This window comes from Camelina sativa, chromosome 17 (assembly GCF_030686135.1).
Source record: "Camelina sativa cultivar CO46 ecotype springtype chromosome 17, ASM3068613v1".
NCBI lineage: Eukaryota > Viridiplantae > Streptophyta > Magnoliopsida > Brassicales > Brassicaceae > Camelina > Camelina sativa.
The window spans coordinates 302,833-324,595 of record NC_141896.1 but is presented as its reverse complement, the minus strand read 5'-3'; the positions used below and the strand labels follow the sequence as shown (position 1 = coordinate 324,595).

The 21,763-nt window shown below is 35.5% G+C and overlaps 6 protein-coding genes across 7 annotated transcripts; 3 read left to right on the top strand and 3 right to left on the bottom strand.

The window, feature by feature from the left end:
* Positions 1–324: 324 nt before the first annotated feature.
* On the bottom strand, positions 325–1,589 carry LOC104754292 (uncharacterized). The gene is made up of 2 exons (XM_010476442.3): positions 628–1,589; positions 325–545 (listed from the first exon to the last, which is right to left on the bottom strand). The coding sequence occupies exons 1-2, from the start codon at positions 1,422–1,424 to the stop codon at positions 527–529; spliced, it is 816 nt and encodes a 271-aa protein (XP_010474744.2). The 5' UTR covers positions 1,425–1,589; the 3' UTR covers positions 325–526.
* Positions 1,590–2,470: 881 nt separating this feature from the next.
* LOC104754293 (phosphatidylinositol 4-phosphate 5-kinase 10-like) lies at positions 2,471–5,177 on the top strand. The gene is made up of 9 exons (XM_010476443.3): positions 2,471–2,683; positions 2,980–3,186; positions 3,300–3,573; positions 3,672–3,859; positions 3,946–4,037; positions 4,120–4,167; positions 4,262–4,354; positions 4,468–4,606; positions 4,706–5,177. The coding sequence occupies exons 2-9, from the start codon at positions 3,044–3,046 to the stop codon at positions 5,007–5,009; spliced, it is 1,281 nt and encodes a 426-aa protein (XP_010474745.2). The 5' UTR covers positions 2,471–2,683; positions 2,980–3,043; the 3' UTR covers positions 5,010–5,177.
* Positions 5,178–5,423: 246 nt separating this feature from the next.
* LOC104754294 (putative desiccation-related protein LEA14) lies at positions 5,424–6,572 on the bottom strand. The gene is made up of 2 exons (XM_010476444.3): positions 6,307–6,572; positions 5,424–5,818 (listed from the first exon to the last, which is right to left on the bottom strand). Exons 1-2 carry the CDS (start codon positions 6,510–6,512, stop codon positions 5,569–5,571), a joined length of 456 nt encoding a protein of 151 aa, XP_010474746.2. The 5' UTR covers positions 6,513–6,572; the 3' UTR covers positions 5,424–5,568.
* A 2,911-nt stretch (positions 6,573–9,483) lies between these two features.
* LOC104754295 (1-aminocyclopropane-1-carboxylate synthase 2) lies at positions 9,484–12,262 on the top strand. Its single transcript, XM_010476445.3, has 4 exons — positions 9,484–9,831; positions 9,969–10,100; positions 10,436–10,596; positions 10,875–12,262. The coding sequence occupies exons 1-4, from the start codon at positions 9,661–9,663 to the stop codon at positions 11,902–11,904; spliced, it is 1,494 nt and encodes a 497-aa protein (XP_010474747.1). The 5' UTR covers positions 9,484–9,660; the 3' UTR covers positions 11,905–12,262.
* Positions 12,263–14,015: 1,753 nt separating this feature from the next.
* On the bottom strand, positions 14,016–16,890 carry LOC104754297 (heavy metal-associated isoprenylated plant protein 39). 2 transcript variants are annotated; one of them, XM_019238659.2, is made up of 3 exons: positions 16,157–16,890; positions 15,320–15,395; positions 14,016–14,767 (listed from the first exon to the last, which is right to left on the bottom strand). In XM_019238659.2, the coding sequence occupies exons 1-3, from the start codon at positions 16,160–16,162 to the stop codon at positions 14,307–14,309; spliced, it is 543 nt and encodes a 180-aa protein (XP_019094204.1). In that variant the 5' UTR covers positions 16,163–16,890; the 3' UTR covers positions 14,016–14,306. The 2 variants fall into 2 exon arrangements, with proteins under 2 accessions (XP_019094204.1, XP_010474749.1); XM_010476447.3 differs by having other exon boundaries at positions 16,007–16,534.
* Positions 16,891–19,063: 2,173 nt separating this feature from the next.
* On the top strand, positions 19,064–21,725 carry LOC104754298 (uncharacterized protein At1g01500). Its single transcript, XM_010476448.3, has 2 exons — positions 19,064–20,607; positions 21,079–21,725. Exons 1-2 carry the CDS (start codon positions 19,846–19,848, stop codon positions 21,310–21,312), a joined length of 996 nt encoding a protein of 331 aa, XP_010474750.2. The 5' UTR covers positions 19,064–19,845; the 3' UTR covers positions 21,313–21,725.
* The last annotated feature ends 38 nt before the right edge of the window (positions 21,726–21,763 follow it).

Below are 21,763 nucleotides of genomic sequence, written 5' to 3'. Positions count from 1 at the left end.
ACTGCTTCTCCTCCCTACAATGATCATCAAGAATATATATCCTTTTGTCCCAAAATAGCAGAATTAACCATTTTAGTTACGTAAATGATCAATTAACCGATTGAAATTTTTTACTATTAATGTTTCTTTCTTTTTTTGGCATACATTTTATTTGTAATCAGATCAGAAGTATACGTACGTTTATAGCATTCATCACTTATAATTTTCACAATGTCATACGTAGAATTATGGCTCAACAATTTGATAATTGAAACTTAATTTGTACATTGAAGAAAATTTTATAACTTTTTTTTTACGAAAAAAAAACAATTTTGGAACTTTAGATGCCAAATAAATAACACAACTCGCTAATTAACAATGATCATATGCAGGAGTGTATGTATATTAATGTGTTACAATAAGAAAAATGGTCGCATCAGTATTTGACAAGTTAAACGTAAAAGGTCATACAAATTCCTCGTATAACTCTATGGTTTTGATTTGAGACTTGATGAGAGGCACAGCTAGCCAAAAAGACACCGTTGCATCATGAACGCAATATGATCCTGCAATCCCATCAAATGGCTTCGTCAATGATTTATCTAAGGTACTTGGGGAAAATTATTTGATTAAGTAATTGTAACCTACCATTTAAGCATTTTGATTGTGCACTTGGCCATTTGCGAGTCAAGCGTCTGTAACCTAACGCCTCCACATCTGAGGCTAACTCCCACAGTAACAATCTTGCGACTACCCACAGCCAATCCAACCTTAGTCTTAGCTGTCACCTTCACCAACAGCTTCTTACTCTTCAGCTCTGTCCGTAGTCTTTTTGCCGTCGGATCATCCACCTGTCGTTTCCTCACCCTCGTCGGGACAATCACAGCCGTCCGATTCCCTGGCTTCTCAACAAAGCCTTTGACTTCCGTTGACCCTAGGTTGGTCTCAAAGTCTTTCTCTCCGAGAATCACAGCCACGTCAGCATCTCCGTAGTAAAACCTTAGCTTTCCGTTAGGGTTTCTGAAATCGAGCACTGCCGTTGTATCCGCCGTCAAAAACGACCACCCGTCGTCGGATGTTGCGCTGGAAAAGTTGAAGTTGCTGATTTTGAAAGAGGCGAGGCGGACCACGGGGAGTTTAGGGCTGTACCAGAGGAAGAAAACAGCGACGGCTATGAGGATGAGGAGGAGAATGACGGCGACAAAGATACAAACGCAGCAGCAGAAAAAGCGAAAGAAACTACAGCGTCGTTTCTTCTCATCAGGGTAGAGTGACGCCGGATGGATAGGTCTGGGACGGCGACGTGGAAGCGTTGTTGTTCCAGGTTGTGGATTCTGTTGATCACCGAACCCTGGTGGTTTCTGGAATCTTGGTCTTAACGGTTTCTCCGCCGCAATTTCTTCATCGCCGGCGATGGTTGGTCGCTTTTGATCCATGTTAGCCATAACTAAGACACTATAGGTTGAAATTATATGAGAAAGTGTTGACAAAAATATATATCTTGATCCTACGTACGAACCAGCTGAAACAAGAAAATATTAAGTCATATGCAAACCGTTCAGCGTTTTACATTCCAAATTGATTAGTTTGCGTGGAAGTGTGTGTGTTGCAAAGGACTATATGGACCGGTTGTTGGTTTATAATTAAGATAGTGACCACCATGTATAAAAAGTATACAGCTAGCTCGTTAGATTTGACCTTTTCCAATTATTTATAATTATAAGCAGTTCTAACGTCTAAGTAAAAATGTATCTGTTTTTGTAGACAGAGGCATGCAACAATATATATTGATGACGATTATTAGCATGTGGATATTATATCGAGAAGAAAAAATAAATATGTTTTTTCTTTTAAAGATTCCGATCGGTAAAATTGAAAATCGTAAAGCTTTTTATTGGGTGAGAGACAGATAATATTTTTTCAGTTACGTTCTTTTCCTTTGTCTCTCTATAACAAAAAAAAAAAATATAAGGATCCCATGAATTTGGACATTGAATACTAACATAACATATTAACATGACAAGATAATCACTTTGGATAGTCTATGGACTGTGGAGATACTTGCAGGGGACTCTAAACATGAAAACTATAATCATTGTTGTCATATGCCATATCTACAAAATGATAGATCTTTTCGCTCGCCGGTATGTGAATGATAATATTTCATTGCAGTCACGTTCTAGATAAATAATATACGTGAGTGAGGGAAGCACGTCGACAATTTCTGCTTAACCACGTGTCGACGACTATAAAGGTATGTCAAATCAACGGTCCGGATTTCGTCAAATACCGTAAGAGCTTCTTTGTTGGGCCGTTATATGCTAATGGGCCTTAAAGTGTTATTTAGATAACAAAATAAATTAATAATATATGGTAACGGAAAATAAAAATGATATGAAACAGAACGCGGGAATTGGTTGGTTTGGTTGGTTGCCCTAATTGAAAGAAACAGAGGGGAAATATGAGTTGGAATCATCGAGCGGCGAACTTCGTCGAACCCATTTTTGGCAAACAAAAAATTTCAGAAAACCTCATTTGTTACCTTTTTTCTTCTTTTTTTTTTTTCTCGTTTTTGTTTACGTCTCCAACAGAACAAAAGAAAACCAAATCACCTTTCCTCAAAATTTCTCGTTCCCCTTTGCACAATCCAACGCACTCTTCTTCTTGTTCTCCTCCTCTCTCTTTTACCCAGCTCCTCAAACAGGTAAATACCAATCTCTTTAATCTTTTTTCCTTACGAGATCTTCTGTAGAAGTTCATGGTTTATATATATGAATTAGATCAATATGATCATTTTGTCTTGGTATATATGATCAAATTTATTCGGCATCTCTCTATTTGTCTGGATTTACGATTTCTAGGGTTTTGAGCCAATCCAATCTTAGGGTTCTCTGTCTTCTACGTTGTTACGTTATTTCCGATATATAGGGGTTCAAAATCTCTGCGGAATCATATGTCAATTTCGTATTGAAAAATTTTGTGGGATGATTTCATTGAAAGGGATGTGGGCTAATTAGATGAGAAGATTTTGAAAAATATCCGGAGAGTGTGTTTAGCGGAAGAAATGTTTACAAGGGAGATAACATCAAAGGACGTGAAAGCCACTGAGAAAAACAGGATTAGATACTCTTCCAAGCACATCAAACATCTTCCCTCCGGAACCATTACTGAGTTTCAATGGAAAGATTACTGCCCCTTGGGTTTCAGGTTTCTCTCTCTTTCTTTTCTTTTCTTTTTAATAACTAGTCTAGGGGTTGAGATAGGTATATATATGTGTATTCATTCATGTCCCTCTCTTCTTTACTTTGTTAAATCTGCAGACTAATACAAGAACTTGAGGATATTAACCATGATGAATACATGACCTCTATCTGTAATGATGAGACTTTACGCAAGCTTTCTACTGGCAAAGTTGGTAACATGTTTCTTCTCTCTAAAGATGACCGTTTCCTCATCAAGATTCTCCGCAAATCCGAAATCAAGGTTATTCTAGAGATGTTGCCTGGTTACTTCCGTCATATTCATAAATACAGGTCCACCTTGTTGTCCAAGAATTATGGAGCTCACTCTGTCAAGCCTGTTGGGGGTGACAAGGTATATGACGACTCTACCGGATTATTTCCCACATGCATGTAGTGGAAATCATTATAATGTTTGGCTTACAAAACACTTTGTTTTTCTCTGGTGAGCAGACATATTTTGTCGTCATGTCAAACATACTGCAGTCGGATGTTTTTATGAACAAGGTTTATGATCTTAAGGGTTCATCACAAGGTCGGACTAACAAGAAGATCAAAGTGAGAGATAAAACCATCTTGAAGGATATTGACCTTGATTTTTGTTTCTACGTGGATTCCTTGGCCAGACACCGCCTCATTAAGTGAGTCTTCTCTGTTCTTGATATCTTAATTGGTTCTTGTCTCAGAGAATGATTTAGATGCTCAGAAGATTTTTCCCATCGCGCAGGCAAACAAAGCTAGATTGTGAACTATTGGAAGATGAAGGCATAATGGATTATAGCTTAATGCTTGGTTTACAAGTAAAAGGCTCGTGTCAAGGTGAGTTAAGCATCTCATGTCTCTATTATTATTATTAGTGGTGGCTTATAATACCAAATCCCTCACTAACATCTCCCTTCAGGTTTAATTGATGGATTAAGCCCGGTATACGACAGTTTCTCATCACGAGGTAAATCTCCTTCTGGCATTCTTCTCCTGTTTACTGTAATTCACCAAGAAAGAATATATGAAATGGTACATACACTTTCCGGTCAATCGTGCAGGCTCTATTGACAGCAATAGCTCAAAGTTTATGAAGACAGCTTCAAACTCTCCAGATAGATCGTCTACAATGTATTCTTGCACTCCGAGCAGAGGTGATTTTCAAATAGTGTCTTGAATGATCTTCAATTTTAAAACTACATTACTATAGCTAGAGACAACCCCGCGGTGCTTATAACATTAGAAATTATTATTTTCATCCATACAGATTCACTTGATAGTGAGAACTCAGTAACTACACAATCAGTAGCAAGTATAATCCCCAGTCCAGCTCCAACCAACACTTCTGAATCTCCAAAAGGAAGCATTGTTTCCAAAACAAGTTTGACCAACATTTTCCATAACAGGTAACCAATTTTGAGAATTCCTTTATCCTTTTGTTCAAATCCAAAATGCCAAGAAAGCAGAACTAAGTTTACGTTTATGAAAAATGGGCTTTCTTGCAGCTCAAGCACTACCTTTGGGATGAAGATACCGGGGCGAGCAAGAAGGATTGAGAGAGGAGAATCAGGGAGTGTGGTGGGGAAGAACAGTAGGGGAGGAGGAGAGGAATGGTACGATGTGATATTGTATCTCGGGATTATAGACATTTTCCAAGACTATGGTGTGAGAAAACGCATTGAACATTGTTACAAGTCTATTCAACACAGCTCTAAGACAATCTCAGCGGTGCATCCCAAGATCTACTCTTCTCGTTTCCAAGACTTTGTCTCGCAGATCTTCTTAGCAGACGAAGATCCTTCACGCTGATACTAACTTCCATGTCTTAACATTTCTACTTATATTCACTATTTGTATAGCTTAGCCAAAGTTTGTTTGTTTGTGAAGCAAAAGCAACCTCCAATTTTCTTTTTCTTTTGATAACTTTGGCCTAGGTCCAAGGCTCATTTTCAATTATTAATTTATTTTAAATAAAAACATCACATATTCACACGTAACATTATATGTAAAATAAAAAAAAATCAAAAAAAAAAATAGTTAAAACCATTGTGAAATAAAAATTAAAACAATTATATTTAAAAATCAAAACAAAGAAAAAAAAACTCGGAACTTAACCGATCATTCGGTTTTCATATCATATTCACCAAATTGAATCAAGATTTCCCTTGCACTTGGTTTGTTTTTTATACAATTACAAAATTTCAATGGAAAAAAAAATAACCATTACTGAAATCATAAAACATTTATTGATTTTTTTTTATCACATGATAGGATCACAATATAACATTTATTGATTATATATATAGGCAAACCCATTCGTTACATGCATTATATATCATCGTCTCACAGGTTAAGTAGATCAAAAAGATCAGAAGAAATCTTTGAAAGTAGGAAGCTTGATTTCGCCCTTGCTGGAAATAGGGATAGTAAACTCGCCCACAACAGGGAGGTCAATGGTGAGACCTATTTGAAGCTCGTAGTCAATGTCCCAGTCCACACCAACGTCTCGAGCCAGGTTGAAGAGTATACTATACGGCACCACCACCGGAACATCAAGAGCTGTCATGTCCTTAGCTTTCAGAGAACCCGGGTCCGGTATCTTCCCCTTTGCGATCTCCCTATCATATTTTATCATTGCATTTGCATATAATTATGCATCTCCATAATATATATTCAACAATATCATAATATGGAATTAATCAATGAATCTAAGATGCCTAAGATTTTTATTTATTATTAAAAATATGTCTAATAATATGTAACCAACAAGCAAAGACAAACCGCACGACTTGCATATGTAAACCGAACCAAAATCTATTTGTAATCTAGCCGGTTTTCGTTTTCACAACTTAACAAAAAAATCAAAATCAAAATCAAACCGAACCATCTAAACAAAAAAGACATTCGTTCGGAGCATAACCGAACCAAACGAAAGATGGAATAACAGAGCATAACAGAACCAAACCGTTTGTCAAAAAAAAAAAAAACAGAACCAAACCAAGTGACCATCTCTTAACTACATATTTATGATCTTTTATTGATAATTTTGTAATGGATCATGGTTGAAAAAAGGAATCAAACGACGGAGTTAGAAAGCGTGTTTTACCGGCCAGCGCTGTGGAAAGTGAAACTGATCTCACATATCGGAATCGAATGATCGTAAGGATTGGTGACGGAAACTTTGGCCAAGTACTCAACGGACTCGCGGTTCACGTCTTTAAGATCAACGTCAGTAACGGAACCCTCCGGTTTAGGGATCGTGGTGAGTTTATCAGCCACGAAGCCCTTGGCTTTATCTAGCAAGCTCGCCATATAAATGATTCTTCTTGATAAATCTTTTCTTTTTGCTTTTGAATTTTGTGATGTAAGTGTGTAAGATAGTATGAAGTTTTTCTTGGACTATATATAAACGGATGGGACTACGATGTTTTATTAAGTCGGTACAAAGTGAATGGATTACATTTTATAATGGGTTTGTTGTGTACGTGTGAGATCTTTCGACGAGTGAGAGTGAAAGCGTGGATAATACGTGTCTTGTGCTTGGTAGTTTTCGTAACATGACAACAATTATTAATGTTCTTCAAATAGAGAAATTAACTATCAGTCTGACGAAGTATACATATTATTATTTATGAAATAGATATTTTGTTTGAAGTTGTAGCTGAACTCGATAGAGATAGATTTTTTTGTCATGGAATAGTAGTTTACTATGTCGACGATATTTTGAATGACAATAAAAAAAATTGGAAAGTATTTATCCGAAAGAGAAGAAGAGGGAAAGTATTGTTGCGTAAGGAATAAGATGCGCAAGAGATTAATGGACCGACCGACCATGTCCGCCCATATGCACGTCGGTGGAGCGTAGTATCAATCCCCTGTATCGCGGTATACTGTATGGCACAGTAGGCTTATGACACGTATCGGGATGATTTTCTTTCTGTTTGATATATAATTAAGGCCCTTTTAGTTAGTGTGTTTCCTAATTATAAATCTTTCATAACAATGGGCCTTAAAGCCCAGGAAAAAATTGTAACTGGACATTTAACAGAGTAAGTACGTCCCCATGTTGTTATTTTTTTTCCTGACAATTTCTTGTTTGTGTTTGAGTCGCGCAGGCGTGACACGTGTTGAGGAGTGATTAGTGGAAGAACCGTGTCCAAATTAGTTGACAGCTGCTGAGGAATGATGAGTCAGATGAGTCAGCATCTAATCACTATTGGAGAAGTCAAACCTCAAGCCCTCTTCTCGCATGTTTGTGAATAATATTGACTTATTGACCATTCAAATAAGCATGCTTCACTTTTTTTTTTTTTTTAATTGACACAAACAAATTACTACTAGTATAATTTAAAATCTCCCACAAACGAAACATATTCACACTATGTCACTCTTTGATTAGTAGTACTCATCGAATTCCACAATTGCAATGGCGGAGTATATGCTTTGTTGCTAAATATCATAAATTGTATAACCCGTTTAATTTGTAAATTTTGTAAAGCAACTTGCTAATATTTATTGGCGTCTATAATTAGGAGAAACACAAGTTTCAGTTTGAACACGTACGTGTGCATAGATCAAAAATATATTTTAAACTAAAACACTCCGATCCACAAACTAAATTTTTATATTAGAAAAATGTTTGATTATTATCTAATTAAGTATTTAAAAGTAATTGAAACATTTGGAATGATATATTACCAAATCAAAAACTGCCGAAAGCACATATGTCGGTGTTGGTAGTTGTCGGGCCAATTAGTATAGAAATACCAACGCTGTGTTCGGTGTTTCTAGTACAGATTATTTCTTCTACTATTTTCTTTTACTATTCATTCTACTGTATTTTTCTTCTTTCACGTTTTTAACGTTTACTTCTGATCTTTTAAGCAAATTAAGTTTATTATATGTTTACAACAAAAATAAAATTTTTAGATAGTTAGATAGTTAGATGATATGATATTTACACAAAGCTAAAATGTTTATAAATTTGATAAGAAAATATAATATGACTGTCTTGCTTGTTTCGACAAGAGATCCGTAGAATCTTTAATTTTTTTTTTTTTTTTTAAAAAGAGATTCGTAGGATCACAAAAACAATGGGTTCGTAGTTTTTGTTTGAAAAGTGAACATGTAACAACTCCAAATAGGGCAAAAGTTGATATCTCCTAGTTTATATTATTGGGATTTTATGTCCCCCTGTAATTAGGTTTTCCAGCAATGCGTGCTTATAGAATATTATTTTGAAACTTTAGTAGCTATAGTCCGACATTAATATAAGTAGAGCCAAAATCAGATTTTAATATCTTTAGTCCAAGCCATAAAAAGCAAGGTTAAAAAAAAGACCTTGTTTTTTCAAAGAAAACGATTAGAAAAAGGAGGTTTTTTGACTTCGAAAAACTATCAAGTATTAACAGGGTTTAGTCACGTGGTCGTCGCACGAGAATTTGCGGCGTGAAGTGCAAGTTAATCAGTGCATGTGGTTGATTTGACCAAACAGTCCGAACCTAACAATATTTGTATTTGTATTGTATAACAGCACTATAACCTAAGTACAAATATCATATATGGTAGCTCAAATTAACGCAATCTACTAACATTTGTTCTGGTTCTACAAACCTTAAATTACTTTTCATCAAACAGAAATTTTGAAATCAAATTCCACAACAGTCATATGAAAATCATTAGTAATTTATCGAGATGATTAAATTTAATATTTCCTTAAGCCAGACAAATTTTGGAATTATGTCGTCGTGGAAGTTTATACATGTGCATATATTACATACCAAAATGTTTTATTAAACCAAATCGGTCTCTTCTTTTGAATAATCTTATACATTTTTCTATCATAACTTTCTTCCTGATTATTTGTATTCTATCAAATATTCTCCTCTACAGCCCTAACCTTTTTATTTCTTTTGCATGACTTGTAGTGAAAGGTCAACATTTTTCTTAAGAAGCTGCTTAGAAATAGCCTTTGGGTTCAAATAAGTACACATAATTTCCTACCAGTAGTTCCCAATGGATTCTAATAATGCAACGGAAATCAATACGAAACTATTGGAGTAATTAAGACCAATATATCCATCGTCATCTACCAAAATTCGAAATATACGATAATCTTTAATACAAGGGATATTGATGCTAGCAGAAACACACAACCACCTAAAATTCATCGCAACAAAAATTACGTTTTGAAATATATTGTTTTGGGTGGAGAAACTTCCTTGGTTTGCTTGTTCCTTTTCGGTTGTTTCATCAAATCCTAACTCTCTTTTCTTGGGACCCCACATCAGCTTTATGTTGTCTGTCCCCTCCATGTTTCTATTTCACCTCCTTTATAAAACCAAACACTCATACGTTAATATTAGTACATACCACAAAAACTTGTCATAAGATCAATATTGATACCCCCAAAGAAAAAAACAAAAAACAGCTACAAAAGAAGTGAATATTCAAACAGTAAATGGGTCTTCCAGGGAGTAATAGCGGTGCGATTCTTTCGAAAATAGCAACAAACAATCAACACGGCGAGAACTCTGAGTACTTCGAAGGATGGAAAGCTTACGACAAAGATCCTTTTCATCTTTCTCATAATCCCCATGGTATTATCCAAATGGGTCTTGCAGAGAATCAGGTATATATTATATAGAATCCAATATAACATTGCTTATTTTGTTGTGCATTTTCATCCGTGTATTAGCTAGCTAGCGTGAACACGTATATATATACAACATCAAATATATAACACATTTTTTTCTAAACATTTTACAGCTTTGCTTAGATTTAATAAAAGATTGGATCAAAGAAAACCCAGAAGCTTCTATTTGCACTCTTGAAGGTGTTCATCAATTTAGCGACATCGCCAATTTCCAAGACTATCACGGTCTTAAAAAGTTTAGAGAGGTATAAATCACCCATTTAATCTAGAAATCTTGTACAGGTTCAGGTTTTACGTTAATATATGCACCACGGAAGTAATACGTAGAGTTAGATTATATAAATATTAATCTAAAATGACATAGTTTTTAACCGAACCTTGACATGGTTTAGACCAGTACAAATCAGTTTAACCAGTAAGGACACTTCTATTTACACATAGCAAGTTAACATCCTAAACATCAGTAGTAGATATGAAACGCATAAGAAAACAAATTTAGTCGTGCTACATTTTGTAATTTTTTTTCCTTTACATTTAGCAACTTATAAATTTATGCCTGATGGAAATTTTGGTCTTGAAGGCAATTGCACATTTCATGGGAAAAGCTAGAGGTGGAAGAGTGACGTTTGATCCAGAGAGGGTGGTTATGAGCGGCGGTGCTACCGGAGCCAATGAAACGATTATGTTCTGCCTCGCCGATCCCGGCGACGTTTTCCTCATTCCCTCTCCTTACTATGCCGCGTAAGCATTTTAATATTTTTTCTTAATCACATTTTAAAAAAATAGTAATATGATAATGGATAATGGTTAGGAGAAATTTCATTAATGTTGCTTTCACATACTTTTTTGGGTTAACAAATTCTAAATGGAAATGAGTTAATAATATTAGTATTAATTGACTCTTTCGCCAACTTTATCACACGTGTAAGTATATCAAATTATCAATTTCAATTGCGGTTTAGATTCATTCAACGAGTAGCTCATACGTGTGCTAATTAATTGTTTAATCCTTTTTGCAGATTTGATAGAGACTTGAGGTGGCGTACAGGTGTCGAGATAATCCCTGTTCCTTGTTCAAGCTCCAACAATTTCAGATTAACCGTTGAGGCCGTGGGATGGGCTTATAAAAAAGCCCAAGAGTCCAATAAAAAAGTGAAAGGTCTGATTTTGACGAATCCATCAAACCCGCTCGGTACGATGTTGGATAAGGACACACTCAAGGACCTAGTTCGGTTCGTCACGAAGAAGAACATTCACCTAGTCGTCGACGAGATCTACGCCGCCACAGTCTTCAGCGGAGATAATTTCGTGAGCGTTGCTGAGGTGGTCAACGACGTGGACATCTCTGAAGTCAACGTTGACTTGATTCACATTGTTTATAGTCTTTCTAAAGACATGGGACTTCCTGGTTTCAGAGTCGGTATAGTCTATTCTTACAACGACTCGGTCGTGTCTTGTGCCAGGAAAATGTCGAGTTTCGGACTAGTTTCATCGCAGACACAACTCATGCTTGCTTCGATGTTGTCAGATGAACGGTTTGTGGAGAATTTCCTTATGGAAAACTCGAAAAGGTTAGGGATAAGGCATGAAGTTTTTACCACAGGGCTCAAGAAAGCAGATATTACTTGCTTGACAAGCAGCGGAGGTTTATTTGTGTGGATGGATTTGAGACATCTATTGAGAGATCGTAACTCGTTTGAATCTGAGATTGAGCTTTGGCGTATAATCATCCACAAAGTTAAGCTCAACGTATCTCCAGGCTCTTCCTTCCATTGCACGGAACCTGGATGGTTTAGGGTTTGCTTTGCCAACATGGACGATGATACTCTCCGCGTGGCGCTTCGGCGGATCCAAGATTTCGTGTCTAAGAACAACAACAACAAGATCGTTGAGAAAGCAACGGACAAGGATCAAGTAATCCAGAACAACAATGCTAAAAAGCAGAAATGGAGGCAGAGCAATCTCCGATTAAGTTTCCGAAGACTATATGAGGATGGCCTCTCGTCTCCAGGGATAATGTCACCACATTCACCTCTTCTCCGAGCATGAAATCATAATAACGCCTGAGAGATCGGATCAACTCGTCCTCCTCTCACTCCAAGTGTTAATTCATCTTTAATTAGTAAGTGAAAATGTTTTTTTCTTTGTTGTAAGATTGGGAATAATTCAACTTCGATGGCGATGCTAGGGTTGTTTTTTTGACTGCCAGCTTTTTCTCCTGGGGTCAAATGGTAACTTTTAAGATTTTGTGTGTTTAATTCTGTTCTTTTCCCCCCGCTTAGGATTTAATCGATAGATTCTCCTAGTGGTGCTGGTGTGTAGCAACTTAACCTTTTGGGATCTCTTATTTATCTTTTTGTGTGTAATAAAATGAAACGTTATCTTTTGATAATAATTTATGATTGAATCACTAGTGTTTATTAGTTGGGGAGGTTGATGATATCTACGTAATGGAGAATTTGTTAAGCTAAATTATTCGATTATTCTAGAACCACATTTTGTTGTTCGCCCAATACGTCACACGTGCATGCTACCGTGCCTATCATTTTCTGAAATAATAATATGGACTAAACCGAACATTCTACGGAGATATGTTTAATTTATTCATTTTTCTTTTTTTTTGGAATTTGCCTTAATAATATGGTGGGTGATGCAAAAAGTCATCAGCATTTTTAGCTGCACCAAATATGATAAAATTCATATTATTAAATTATACAAAATGACAAATTTGCGCAGAATAATTAACTATCGCGTAAGATGACATCTCCATCAATTGAATTATTCATGGATCGTCAGCTATTTTTTTTTGTGTACACCCATGAACCGTCAGCTTTGTCTCCCTTTTTCCTTTGTTAATGTCAGCTGGAATGAAATATATAATAAATTTAGCCTTTTTTTGATACAGATCTCAGCCATATAAATATATTAAGCTGATGAAACCATACATATGTTTGTTTAATCTTGTTAGGTGGTAAATAAAGATAAGGCGTGCTTTGGGCCGCCTCTTGGATGATATTGATACTAAACACACCAACAAGAAAGGATTATATAAGACAAAAATCAAATTTGATATTTGGGAAAAAACGGTTTGATCCCTTTCATACTGATTAATATGTATCTGGATAATTAAGTAGACATATGCTAGTGTGTATATGTAGATATCTGTCTATTTATAATGATCGACATCGTCGTCGTCATCATCACTCACCACCGACTCATGATCATATTCATTACGAAACATGATGGAGTAATATTTATATTTGTTTGGTAGAAATACTGACAAATAGGCAAGCCCTTTCTGTTTTTGGTAGTGAAGTATTCTTTTTAGCACTCACGGGAATGTATTTTGTTTTGACCCAAATAATATATATCGCAAAAATATTACAGAAATTAGAAATTGTGATCAGATAATGTGTTACAAAAGTTTTTAATTTGAATATTCACATGCTCCTTTTAGGTGCCTACCAACCAAATTTTTTTGACATTTGCATATGTGATCTATCCTATGACGTTTACAATGAACTTGGTTACGTGAATACTATATATTCAATTTTTGAAAATATAGTCAATTTTTCTGTGTCGAAAAATGAAGAACTTTTATATGTGGCGGAGATAATTCTTAAGTGGTTTGTTTCTAGAATATGATTATTTTTAAAAAGTAATAATTTAGAACTTCACTTTATGTTATTATCCCCTGAAATCAATTATTATATGAATTTTTTTGTCGAAGTTTTTTTGAACTCTATATTTAAACTTCATTTTTGTGAAAAGAAACAAAAAACTAGAACTATTAAAAGAATTAATTACCAACTATAAAACAAATTTCTAAAAGTGACTTATCAGATGATCACGAAAGGCCATGCCCTTTCGCTTCGTGCAAAACAGAAGTAACATTCTTAACCTAAAGTAACACCCACATACGTACATTTAAGCATACAGTTTCCTGCAATAGAATAACTTTGTAAAATTAAAATCACAAGATCGAAGATGACAAAATTACGGAATAGCAAAATCGTTATATTACACTTAAATATTCGAGAGATTTAGTCCCTAAAATATGTGCATAGAATTTGTTACTTACGTTATAAACCCTTGAGAAATATTAACGTCGACAAAGAAACGTGTATCACAAACAATATTAACTTAAGGACAACTGAAGATAATTAACAAACAAATTAAAATACTAACGTACATATATAACACCATTATATACAGAAAGTTCCCTTCAAAGTAAAAAAAAAAAAAACAAAATTCTAGTACTATCGACGATATATACAGAAAACATATCATCGAAATCGATTTAAGGAAATTAAGCTTCCTCGCATTATCGAGGACAGAAAAAAACATATCCGATGATCCAACCGAATCAATATATCCTGTTTCTTATTCTTCATCCTCACTATAGATCGGTTCATCATTTTCCCCCAAATTATATAATATAATATATGTTTTCAACATATAACGCAAGCATTAGGGTTTTCTTCGATGCTTTGAGCGTAGTAATATGCTGTTAGGTGAGGATTATATGCTTTATACGCCTTTACAAGTTCCAACACATGCTGCTCCGGTGGCGGCAAAACCGGTTGTGGTTGTGGTTGTGGTTGCGGTTGATCTTTCTTCTCTCCCTCCTTTTTATCGCCGCCCTCTTTCTTCTCTTCTTCCTTCTTTGGCGCTTCTCCTTCCTTTTTCGCTTCTTCTTTGGGAGCTTCTCCTTCTTTTTTCGCCGGCTCGCCACCACCTTCCTTCTTCGGCTCCTCTTTCTTCTCCTTTTCCGGCTCTTTCGCAGGTCCTACTAGTACAATATCCGTCAAGGGCCAATACTTTCTTAGCTTACTTACTACATTCACCGGATCCACGGTTCCGATCACAGTCAATTTCTTCCCCTTCATGTCCATTGCAATCGAATCGATTCCTAGAACAAGAAAAAAAAAACAAGATGAAATTTGTAACCATTTTGATAGACAGACACTCGAGTTTTTGCCCTATTGATATAAGTTGCAACATTTTACCAATAAGGAGTTTAAAACACTTTGACTCAGACAAACAAAAACAAATCTTTGACAGCATATGATATTTCAATAGATGGGCACATATTTCAAAGAAGCTATAGTGGCCTAGATTTGATTTTATTCCAAAGAAATAAAATAAATGAATTTCAGAAATAATTGAAATATGGCGCAACATTTTACCGTATTGTCACTATTGAAAAAGAAAGACACTTCTGTCAGAGCAGCTCGTGATTGTTCATCAACAAACAATAAAGCAATTTTAAAAACATGTTTACCTCAGTTAACACCTTCCTTACCTACTAAATCGGAGACTAAACCGGACAGTAAAACCATTTATCTAATAGTTTGGTTTCGAAGCGAGAACTAAACAGAGACAGAGCAAGATCTCTATCCCTGTTTCTGATGTGTAGTTGTAAGTTTGTAACCAACATTATACAAGATTAGTGATGGATTACCTGGGAGAGTGGAAACCGTTTTAAGGGCCTTTTGTTTTGCCTTATCATCATGCAAATCCAGGTTTAACACCATTTTCTGCAAAATAATTACAAAGTACAAATAGATTTTAGTGAAATTAATTCACAAAGATGATCTATTTTTCTCTTCTTCCTTTTGTTTTCTATTTCTCTCTGGAATTTGTATATCATGCAACTAAAAACAAAACAACTGGATCACCAAGAACATAATAATATAAAAACATAGATTTTTGCAGGTTTTACAGAAGATACTAAAAAATTACTGATATGTTCTTAACGTTAAAACCAGAAATAAAATAAAATTACTAATACGTTATGTTTACAGAGAGAGTGACATGCATGCGTATGAGTAGTGTGAACATAGTAGAGAACCAGACTTTTGCAAAACAGAGCCATGTGCATCATTCAATATAAGATTTTTGAATTGATTTTGTTAATAATAGTAAGTGAAAAAAAAAACTGTATTTCACAGTTAAGATTCCCCCAAGGGAAAAAGAAAGATATATACTTATGTTGCAATAGGAGCAGAGTAAGTAAAAAAAAAAAAAAGTGAGATTGTTTCTGTTCTTGAACTACAAAAAGAAGTAGATCGCATCTAAATAAACACACACATCTACTTGTTTCAAAACTGAAGGAATAGATTCAGAGGTTCATTAGTAAAGAACATACATAAAGAGAAGAGGGCTTGTTACATTCAGATTCAAGATGTAAAAAAAAAAATCCAAGCCAATTTTTTTCTTATAGAAATTCGAATCCTAGCTAGGAATCAAATCTTGAAAACGTGTAGAGTGAGAGAGAGGAAGAGAGAGAGAGATGGACCTTCATTGCTCTCTGTTTTTAGGTTAACTTTCTAAAGAATATGCCGAGAGGGAGAGAGAGAGAGAGAGAGAGAGAGAGAGAGAGATGTAAGAAAAGAAAAGAAAGATTTTGTCTCTTGAGTTATAAGAGAGAGAGAGAGAGAGAGAGTTAAGAATGAAGGAAGAATGAAGGAAGAATGAAAATAATAGGAAACTTTAGAAGACGATAAGAGAGAGATTGGACAGACACACACACTGATCGTATAATTATTTTTATAAAGAAATGCCCAAACCCTGACAAATACTGGTTGATATATTAGAGAGAGAGATGCATGCAGAGCCAGAAGAAGAGAGAGTCTCTCCAATCTCAATGAATGAATGAATGAATGAATGGTGTGGTACGAGAGAGGGACGAAGAGATCTCTACTATATCTTTTTCTTTCTTTCTTTCTTGATTTCATTTCATTGACGCGCGTGTTATGTTAACATGCACACGCGTGAGGTAAATTAAGAGCGCGTGAGTCTCTCTCAGCTCCGAGCGTCATTGCATTTGCTGCTTTCCGTCCTTTGGTTCTTGTTGTTTCCTTTTTTTTCTGTCTTTTTTGATTTTTCTTTCTCACCTTATCAACGTCATTTTTTAATGATTTCCTACTTTAAGATAACTATATATCAAAACTTATTTATGGTTTTTTTTGGGAGCCATAATTCCTAAGAATAATAAGTTTCATATACTCGGGGAGTATCACAAGCTTTGTCATTTTTATAGAATGGTGCCGAGGGAGACATATTACAAGATCTTAGGTATGTGCGGTTTGGAGTCAAGTAAGTAACCCACCTACTTCGAATTATCCAAATCTGTGGAATACAAGTATTTTGTAATTATTTGTTTTATTATTTTCAAAAAAATAAAAGTTATTTGTTTTATTTAATCTTCATTATGTCCGGGATAACTCGGTTAATTATTTGGAGTATAATATGAGTATAGTATTGTAATCTAATTCAAAAAATTATAAGAAAACCAAATTGTTCATGATTACCCGTTTATTTACTTGAAATGGACACATGTATATATCTATATATTTTTTCTTTTTGGGTAAAAGTATAAGGAGAGAAAGAAAAGAAAAAAAACATATTAAAGAAGATAATGTGGTCACTCAAAATTGCCAATATTTCCTTTTTATTCCATTATATGATTTGAATTGTTCTAAAGTTTTTATGTATATGAAATTTTATCTAATAATTGAGTCCTCCTCGCTAGCTATCCCACCATCATCAGTTTGCCAATTCTACACGAATTCGATTCTCCAAATAAAGACAAAACCCCCCCCAAAACAAATACAAATACATAAAGAAAATATATACATGTTTAGTGGGAAACAGCTATATATTTCCACGTGTTTGCCCACGTAGATTAATTTTTTTTTTTATTTCTCTGTTTGATAAAATATTTCTTACGTCCACGAATTATACAAGTGGAGCAGCTTTTTTGTATATGTCACTATGTTTTTGGATTTGTGTTTGGCTTGCGCGTGAACCACACACACGTTGTGACTGCGGGTATAAGACGAAACGAGACGTGACGAGATTTGTAATCTGGGCCACTTAGAGTGGAATCTCAGGCCCACTTCTCTCATGTTTTATATTTTTATTATATACTATTCTTTTATTCTACAAAAATTTCAAAATATGTATTTATTAGTTTTCTTTTGAAAAGGCGGCTTAATATAGTCAATTCTTAGCCATCCTTTGGTCTTACCATCCTCAGCGTCTGATCTCGACCGTTGATTCCTACTTTGACTATTAACCCAAGAGCAAACTAAACACAGTTTGACCTAACTACTCTTTAATTATTTTGGCAAACTTTGACAAAAAAACACACTCTGCTTTATAGTTTGACCAAAATTGAAAATGGTTTTATTGATGGTTTGAATGTTACAGCAGCTGCTAGTTATGGGTTTGCTTGTTTTTGACAAATATTAGAAGAGTCTTATCTTGTTTTTTTCTTTAACTGAAAGAAAAAATAAATCTCATCTTAACTATTAGAAATATGTCGTGCTACAGAAATACTATAACAGACAATGTTTCTGTATGTATGTGGTGGATACACGTACAATTAGGGATCGTATAGTTATCTTAACTATTTAAGATGAGCATCATATAATTGCAGACTATACAAATTAAAGGTTAACAAAGTATAGATTATATCAGTTAATTAGTTAACTTCTACGTATTATAAAAATCCAACGTCAGCGTAAGATACGATTACGAATTTAATTAAGTGTTAACTAAAAATTACGAAATGTATTAATAAACTTTTACAAGGAGATCTAAAATACGGTCAAAATCATACTACTACTAAGCTACTACATGATGCAATTAAAATCAACTTAAGTAAACCTCCGACACGGATCTTCAGTTGCGGACATACACATGAGTTGCAAAATCGTTATTCAAAAATAAACGATAATTAAAATTTTGATGTCAGATTAATCTCATTACTATTATGATTAGATTCGTCTACCTACCTAATTGGATGGTGAAATGACAAAACCCCAATCTTTTCGGTGTAAACAAAAAAAAAGAGAAGAAAGAAGAAAACATTATAGCCGGCCTATAAATTATGTATATCCAAAGTTGGTCCAATTCACCCGACAAGATCTCATATCCAACGGTGAGGAATCCCTTATAATTTTTTCTTTTGAAAACAATACATAGATTAGATAGATCAAAAGGGACGTCTACTAAAGAATATAAATGGTTATGATTCAAAATAATAATTAATTGCCGTACGGTCAATGACCCGAATGAGTAAAATGATTTTTCCTTTATCACGAATCATTCTTTACTAATACTGTAGTAAGTTTATCGCTGTCGGTTTCAAAAATAAAAGAAACAAAGCTATATATATCCATTAACTTGTGGTTAGTATGTTTGGTGAGACAGTATCATCATCATTCATTGTAGTAGTAAGTATATCATCACTTCACCTTCACTTTTATACACTCAATGCATGAGTGCATCCATCTCTTCTTCTTCTTCTTCTTCTTCTTCTTCTTTTGGGTGGGAAAACAGATATGGTGATATTATAGTCCATGCAATTTTCATTGATCATACAGGTAAATATTAAATCATTACAGGGCCTGTTGGGCTGATCTTAGTAAACGAGGTGTGTATCTGTAAACATGGTCTTATCTTATGATACACATGAATAAAAAAACTCAGACTTCCACCACATAATAAAGTTTTCAAACATAAACTTCAAAACTTGTGTAGTTTGCAGATTTTTTGAAGTTGGTATAAAATAATTTATATTGAGCCCAAACCAAAAATTGATCTAAGCCCATTTAAGAGACCGAGAGGATATATTGTGGCCCAGTCTTAAAAGGAAACAAAAAAAAGTCACACGTGCGAGTCACACGAGGGTATGTATCTTGTCGGTTTCTTTACCTTTGACCCCTCCGTAATTTCCTCAGCGTCAAACTTATTTTTAAGGTATTGACTTTTTTTATTTTTACCTTCGAAAATATCTGAAACCCCCAAAAAACCTAAACCAACAAAACAAACAAACAAAAAAAATAAAATAAAGAGTTGCTGCTGTTCCGATTCATTCATCATCATCTCTTTGTTTCTTCTCCTCAATCCTTCCAAATTTTTCATAAATTCAGATTGCGAATTTGTTTTTTTTTTCTTGAATCAAATCTGTTTCTATAGATGATTTCGAAAGATCATCTTCATCAGGATCCTTTTGTCACCACTACCACCACCAAATCGTACCACATGAATACCTCCTCCGTATCGCCGCCGCCGTCTTCGGCATCGTCGATTGCGTTATCGCAATCTTCTTGGCTTGAGGTTCGTTTGTTCTACGTCCGCATCGCTCCCTGTGTTGTTCAGAACGTCCCTGACTTCCTCACCCTCCGTCACCCTCCCCGTGAAACCGGCGCCTCCCTTGAGGTTAACGGCGTTAGGGTTCCTTCTTCCGAGACGGCGTCTCTTAAACTCCGCCGTGATAGAGTCGACCGTGAAACCTCTGAGGTGACTTACGTTAGCACTGAGACCGTGCGCGTTACCGGATGCGTTGATGTCGAGGTTTACGATAACGACGATATGGTCTTGTGTGGGAACCTTGATAGAATCGAAGGCGTGTGGAACAACGGAACTGTGAGTGATCCCAAGACTGGATGGGGTATGGATTGTTACATAGCTATGGGCAACGGACACGGCTCGGGTCTTTCTTCTTCCTCTGCGTTTTTTCAGCCAAAGCGTGGTGCTTCGTCTCCGTCGGTGGAGGTTTATATAGCTGGTTGCTGTGGCGGTGTTCCGGTTATTTTGACCAAGACGATTCAGGCTAGTCCCAGGAGGAAGGTGGCTAGACACGTCACCCTCGAGGCTATCCCTGAGGATGAGGAAGTTGGCAAAGAGCAAGACATTGCTGCCATTGGTACTGATTTGGCCCGGCAAAGAAAAGTACAGGTATGATTCGGATTTCTCAATTCTCTCTTTGATGATTGTCTATGATTCGGATTTAGAACTCTCTGATTCTTGATTGTACACCAAGACCTCAACTGACTATTCTTAACTTGGGATTTAGGATTTGAAAAGGTTACTTCTTTGGTCCTGTTTTTGTGAGTTATGCATGTTGTAGCAGAGCTTTTAATCGAGTGTTTTCTATGTATCTACAGCTGATTCTGAAAATTTAGATTGTTGATGTCAAAGTCTTATTTCAGCTTCTTCTTGAGTGTTTTCTTGTGTAATCTACAGCTGAATTTGAAACTTTTGGAATGTTGTCTGATCAGCAGCTGAAAATATAGTAAAATGTCAAGAGACAATTCTTTGATATCTCGAGAGTTGTTAGCATGGATTTTCATCTCTGTTTGCATATATTGGCGTGAAAAGCTCCCACTTTTTTGGTTCTTATTCTTGTTTGTGGTTTGGTTTATGCAGATGATGGAATCAGAAGCTGATGATTACGATGAGTCTGAAATGAAAATGGCACAGAGATACTACCCAGAAGGGATGTATGTTGACGAGGATGGTCAACTCTCATGGTTTAATGCAGGTGTCAGAGTTGGAGTTGGGCTAGGCCTTGGGATGTGCCTTGGTGTAGGCATTGGAGTTGGATTACTCATGCGTTCGTATCAAGCAACAACGAGTAATCTTCGTAGGAGGTTTCTCTGATCATCATCACCTACCACCATCAACTAAAAACACCCCACTTAGACATGTGTGGAGATCCTAAGAAGAATCATGACATAGTAAAGATAGAATTTTGGTAGATAGATGTATAGAGCTTTTGGTTTTCAGCGGTTTGTTTCCTCTCTTTTGTGTATATATAATCGGCTCTGTTCATATACTTTTAGTAGCACAAGAGAGAGTTCCCATCTTCCCTTAGTCATGTGTTTTTTTCTTTTTTCTTTCTCAAGTCTGTGTCTATGTCGTTGCTCTTGTGTAGAAAGAGATTTCGTGTTCTTGTTGTTGTTAACTCTGGAGTTTGTCCTTTGGTGTGGCATAGGGAGTGTACATGTTTCACCTGTAATTTGGGTTTGCGTTTTGCCAGTAAACGGCATCATAATTAAATAAAAAATAAAAAATGTACACATGGCGTATTTACGGAAACGGAGTCGTTTTT

Coding starts and splice junctions, on each gene's coding strand:
- LOC104754292 (XM_010476442.3), bottom strand. CDS start 1,424: ATGGCTAACATGGATCAAAAGCGACCAACCATCGCCGGCGATGAAGAA.
- LOC104754293 (XM_010476443.3), top strand. CDS start 3,044: ATGTTTACAAGGGAGATAACATCAAAGGACGTGAAAGCCACTGAGAAA. Junction 3,187..3,299: donor TACTGCCCCTTGGGTTTCAG/GTTTCTCTCTCT, acceptor TTAAATCTGCAG/ACTAATACAAGAACTTGAGG. Junction 4,607..4,705: donor ACCAACATTTTCCATAACAG/GTAACCAATTTT, acceptor GCTTTCTTGCAG/CTCAAGCACTACCTTTGGGA.
- LOC104754294 (XM_010476444.3), bottom strand. CDS start 6,512: ATGGCGAGCTTGCTAGATAAAGCCAAGGGCTTCGTGGCTGATAAACTC. Junction 5,819..6,306: donor ACTTTCCACAGCGCTGGCCG/GTAAAACACGCT, acceptor AAAATATGATAG/GGAGATCGCAAAGGGGAAGA.
- LOC104754295 (XM_010476445.3), top strand. CDS start 9,661: ATGGGTCTTCCAGGGAGTAATAGCGGTGCGATTCTTTCGAAAATAGCA. Junction 10,101..10,435: donor GTCTTAAAAAGTTTAGAGAG/GTATAAATCACC, acceptor TTGGTCTTGAAG/GCAATTGCACATTTCATGGG. Junction 10,597..10,874: donor CCCTCTCCTTACTATGCCGC/GTAAGCATTTTA, acceptor TCCTTTTTGCAG/ATTTGATAGAGACTTGAGGT.
- LOC104754297 (XM_019238659.2), bottom strand. Junction 14,768..15,319: donor AACGGTTTCCACTCTCCCAG/GTAATCCATCAC, acceptor TTCTTGTTCTAG/GAATCGATTCGATTGCAATG.
- LOC104754298 (XM_010476448.3), top strand. CDS start 19,846: ATGATTTCGAAAGATCATCTTCATCAGGATCCTTTTGTCACCACTACC. Junction 20,608..21,078: donor CCCGGCAAAGAAAAGTACAG/GTATGATTCGGA, acceptor TGGTTTATGCAG/ATGATGGAATCAGAAGCTGA.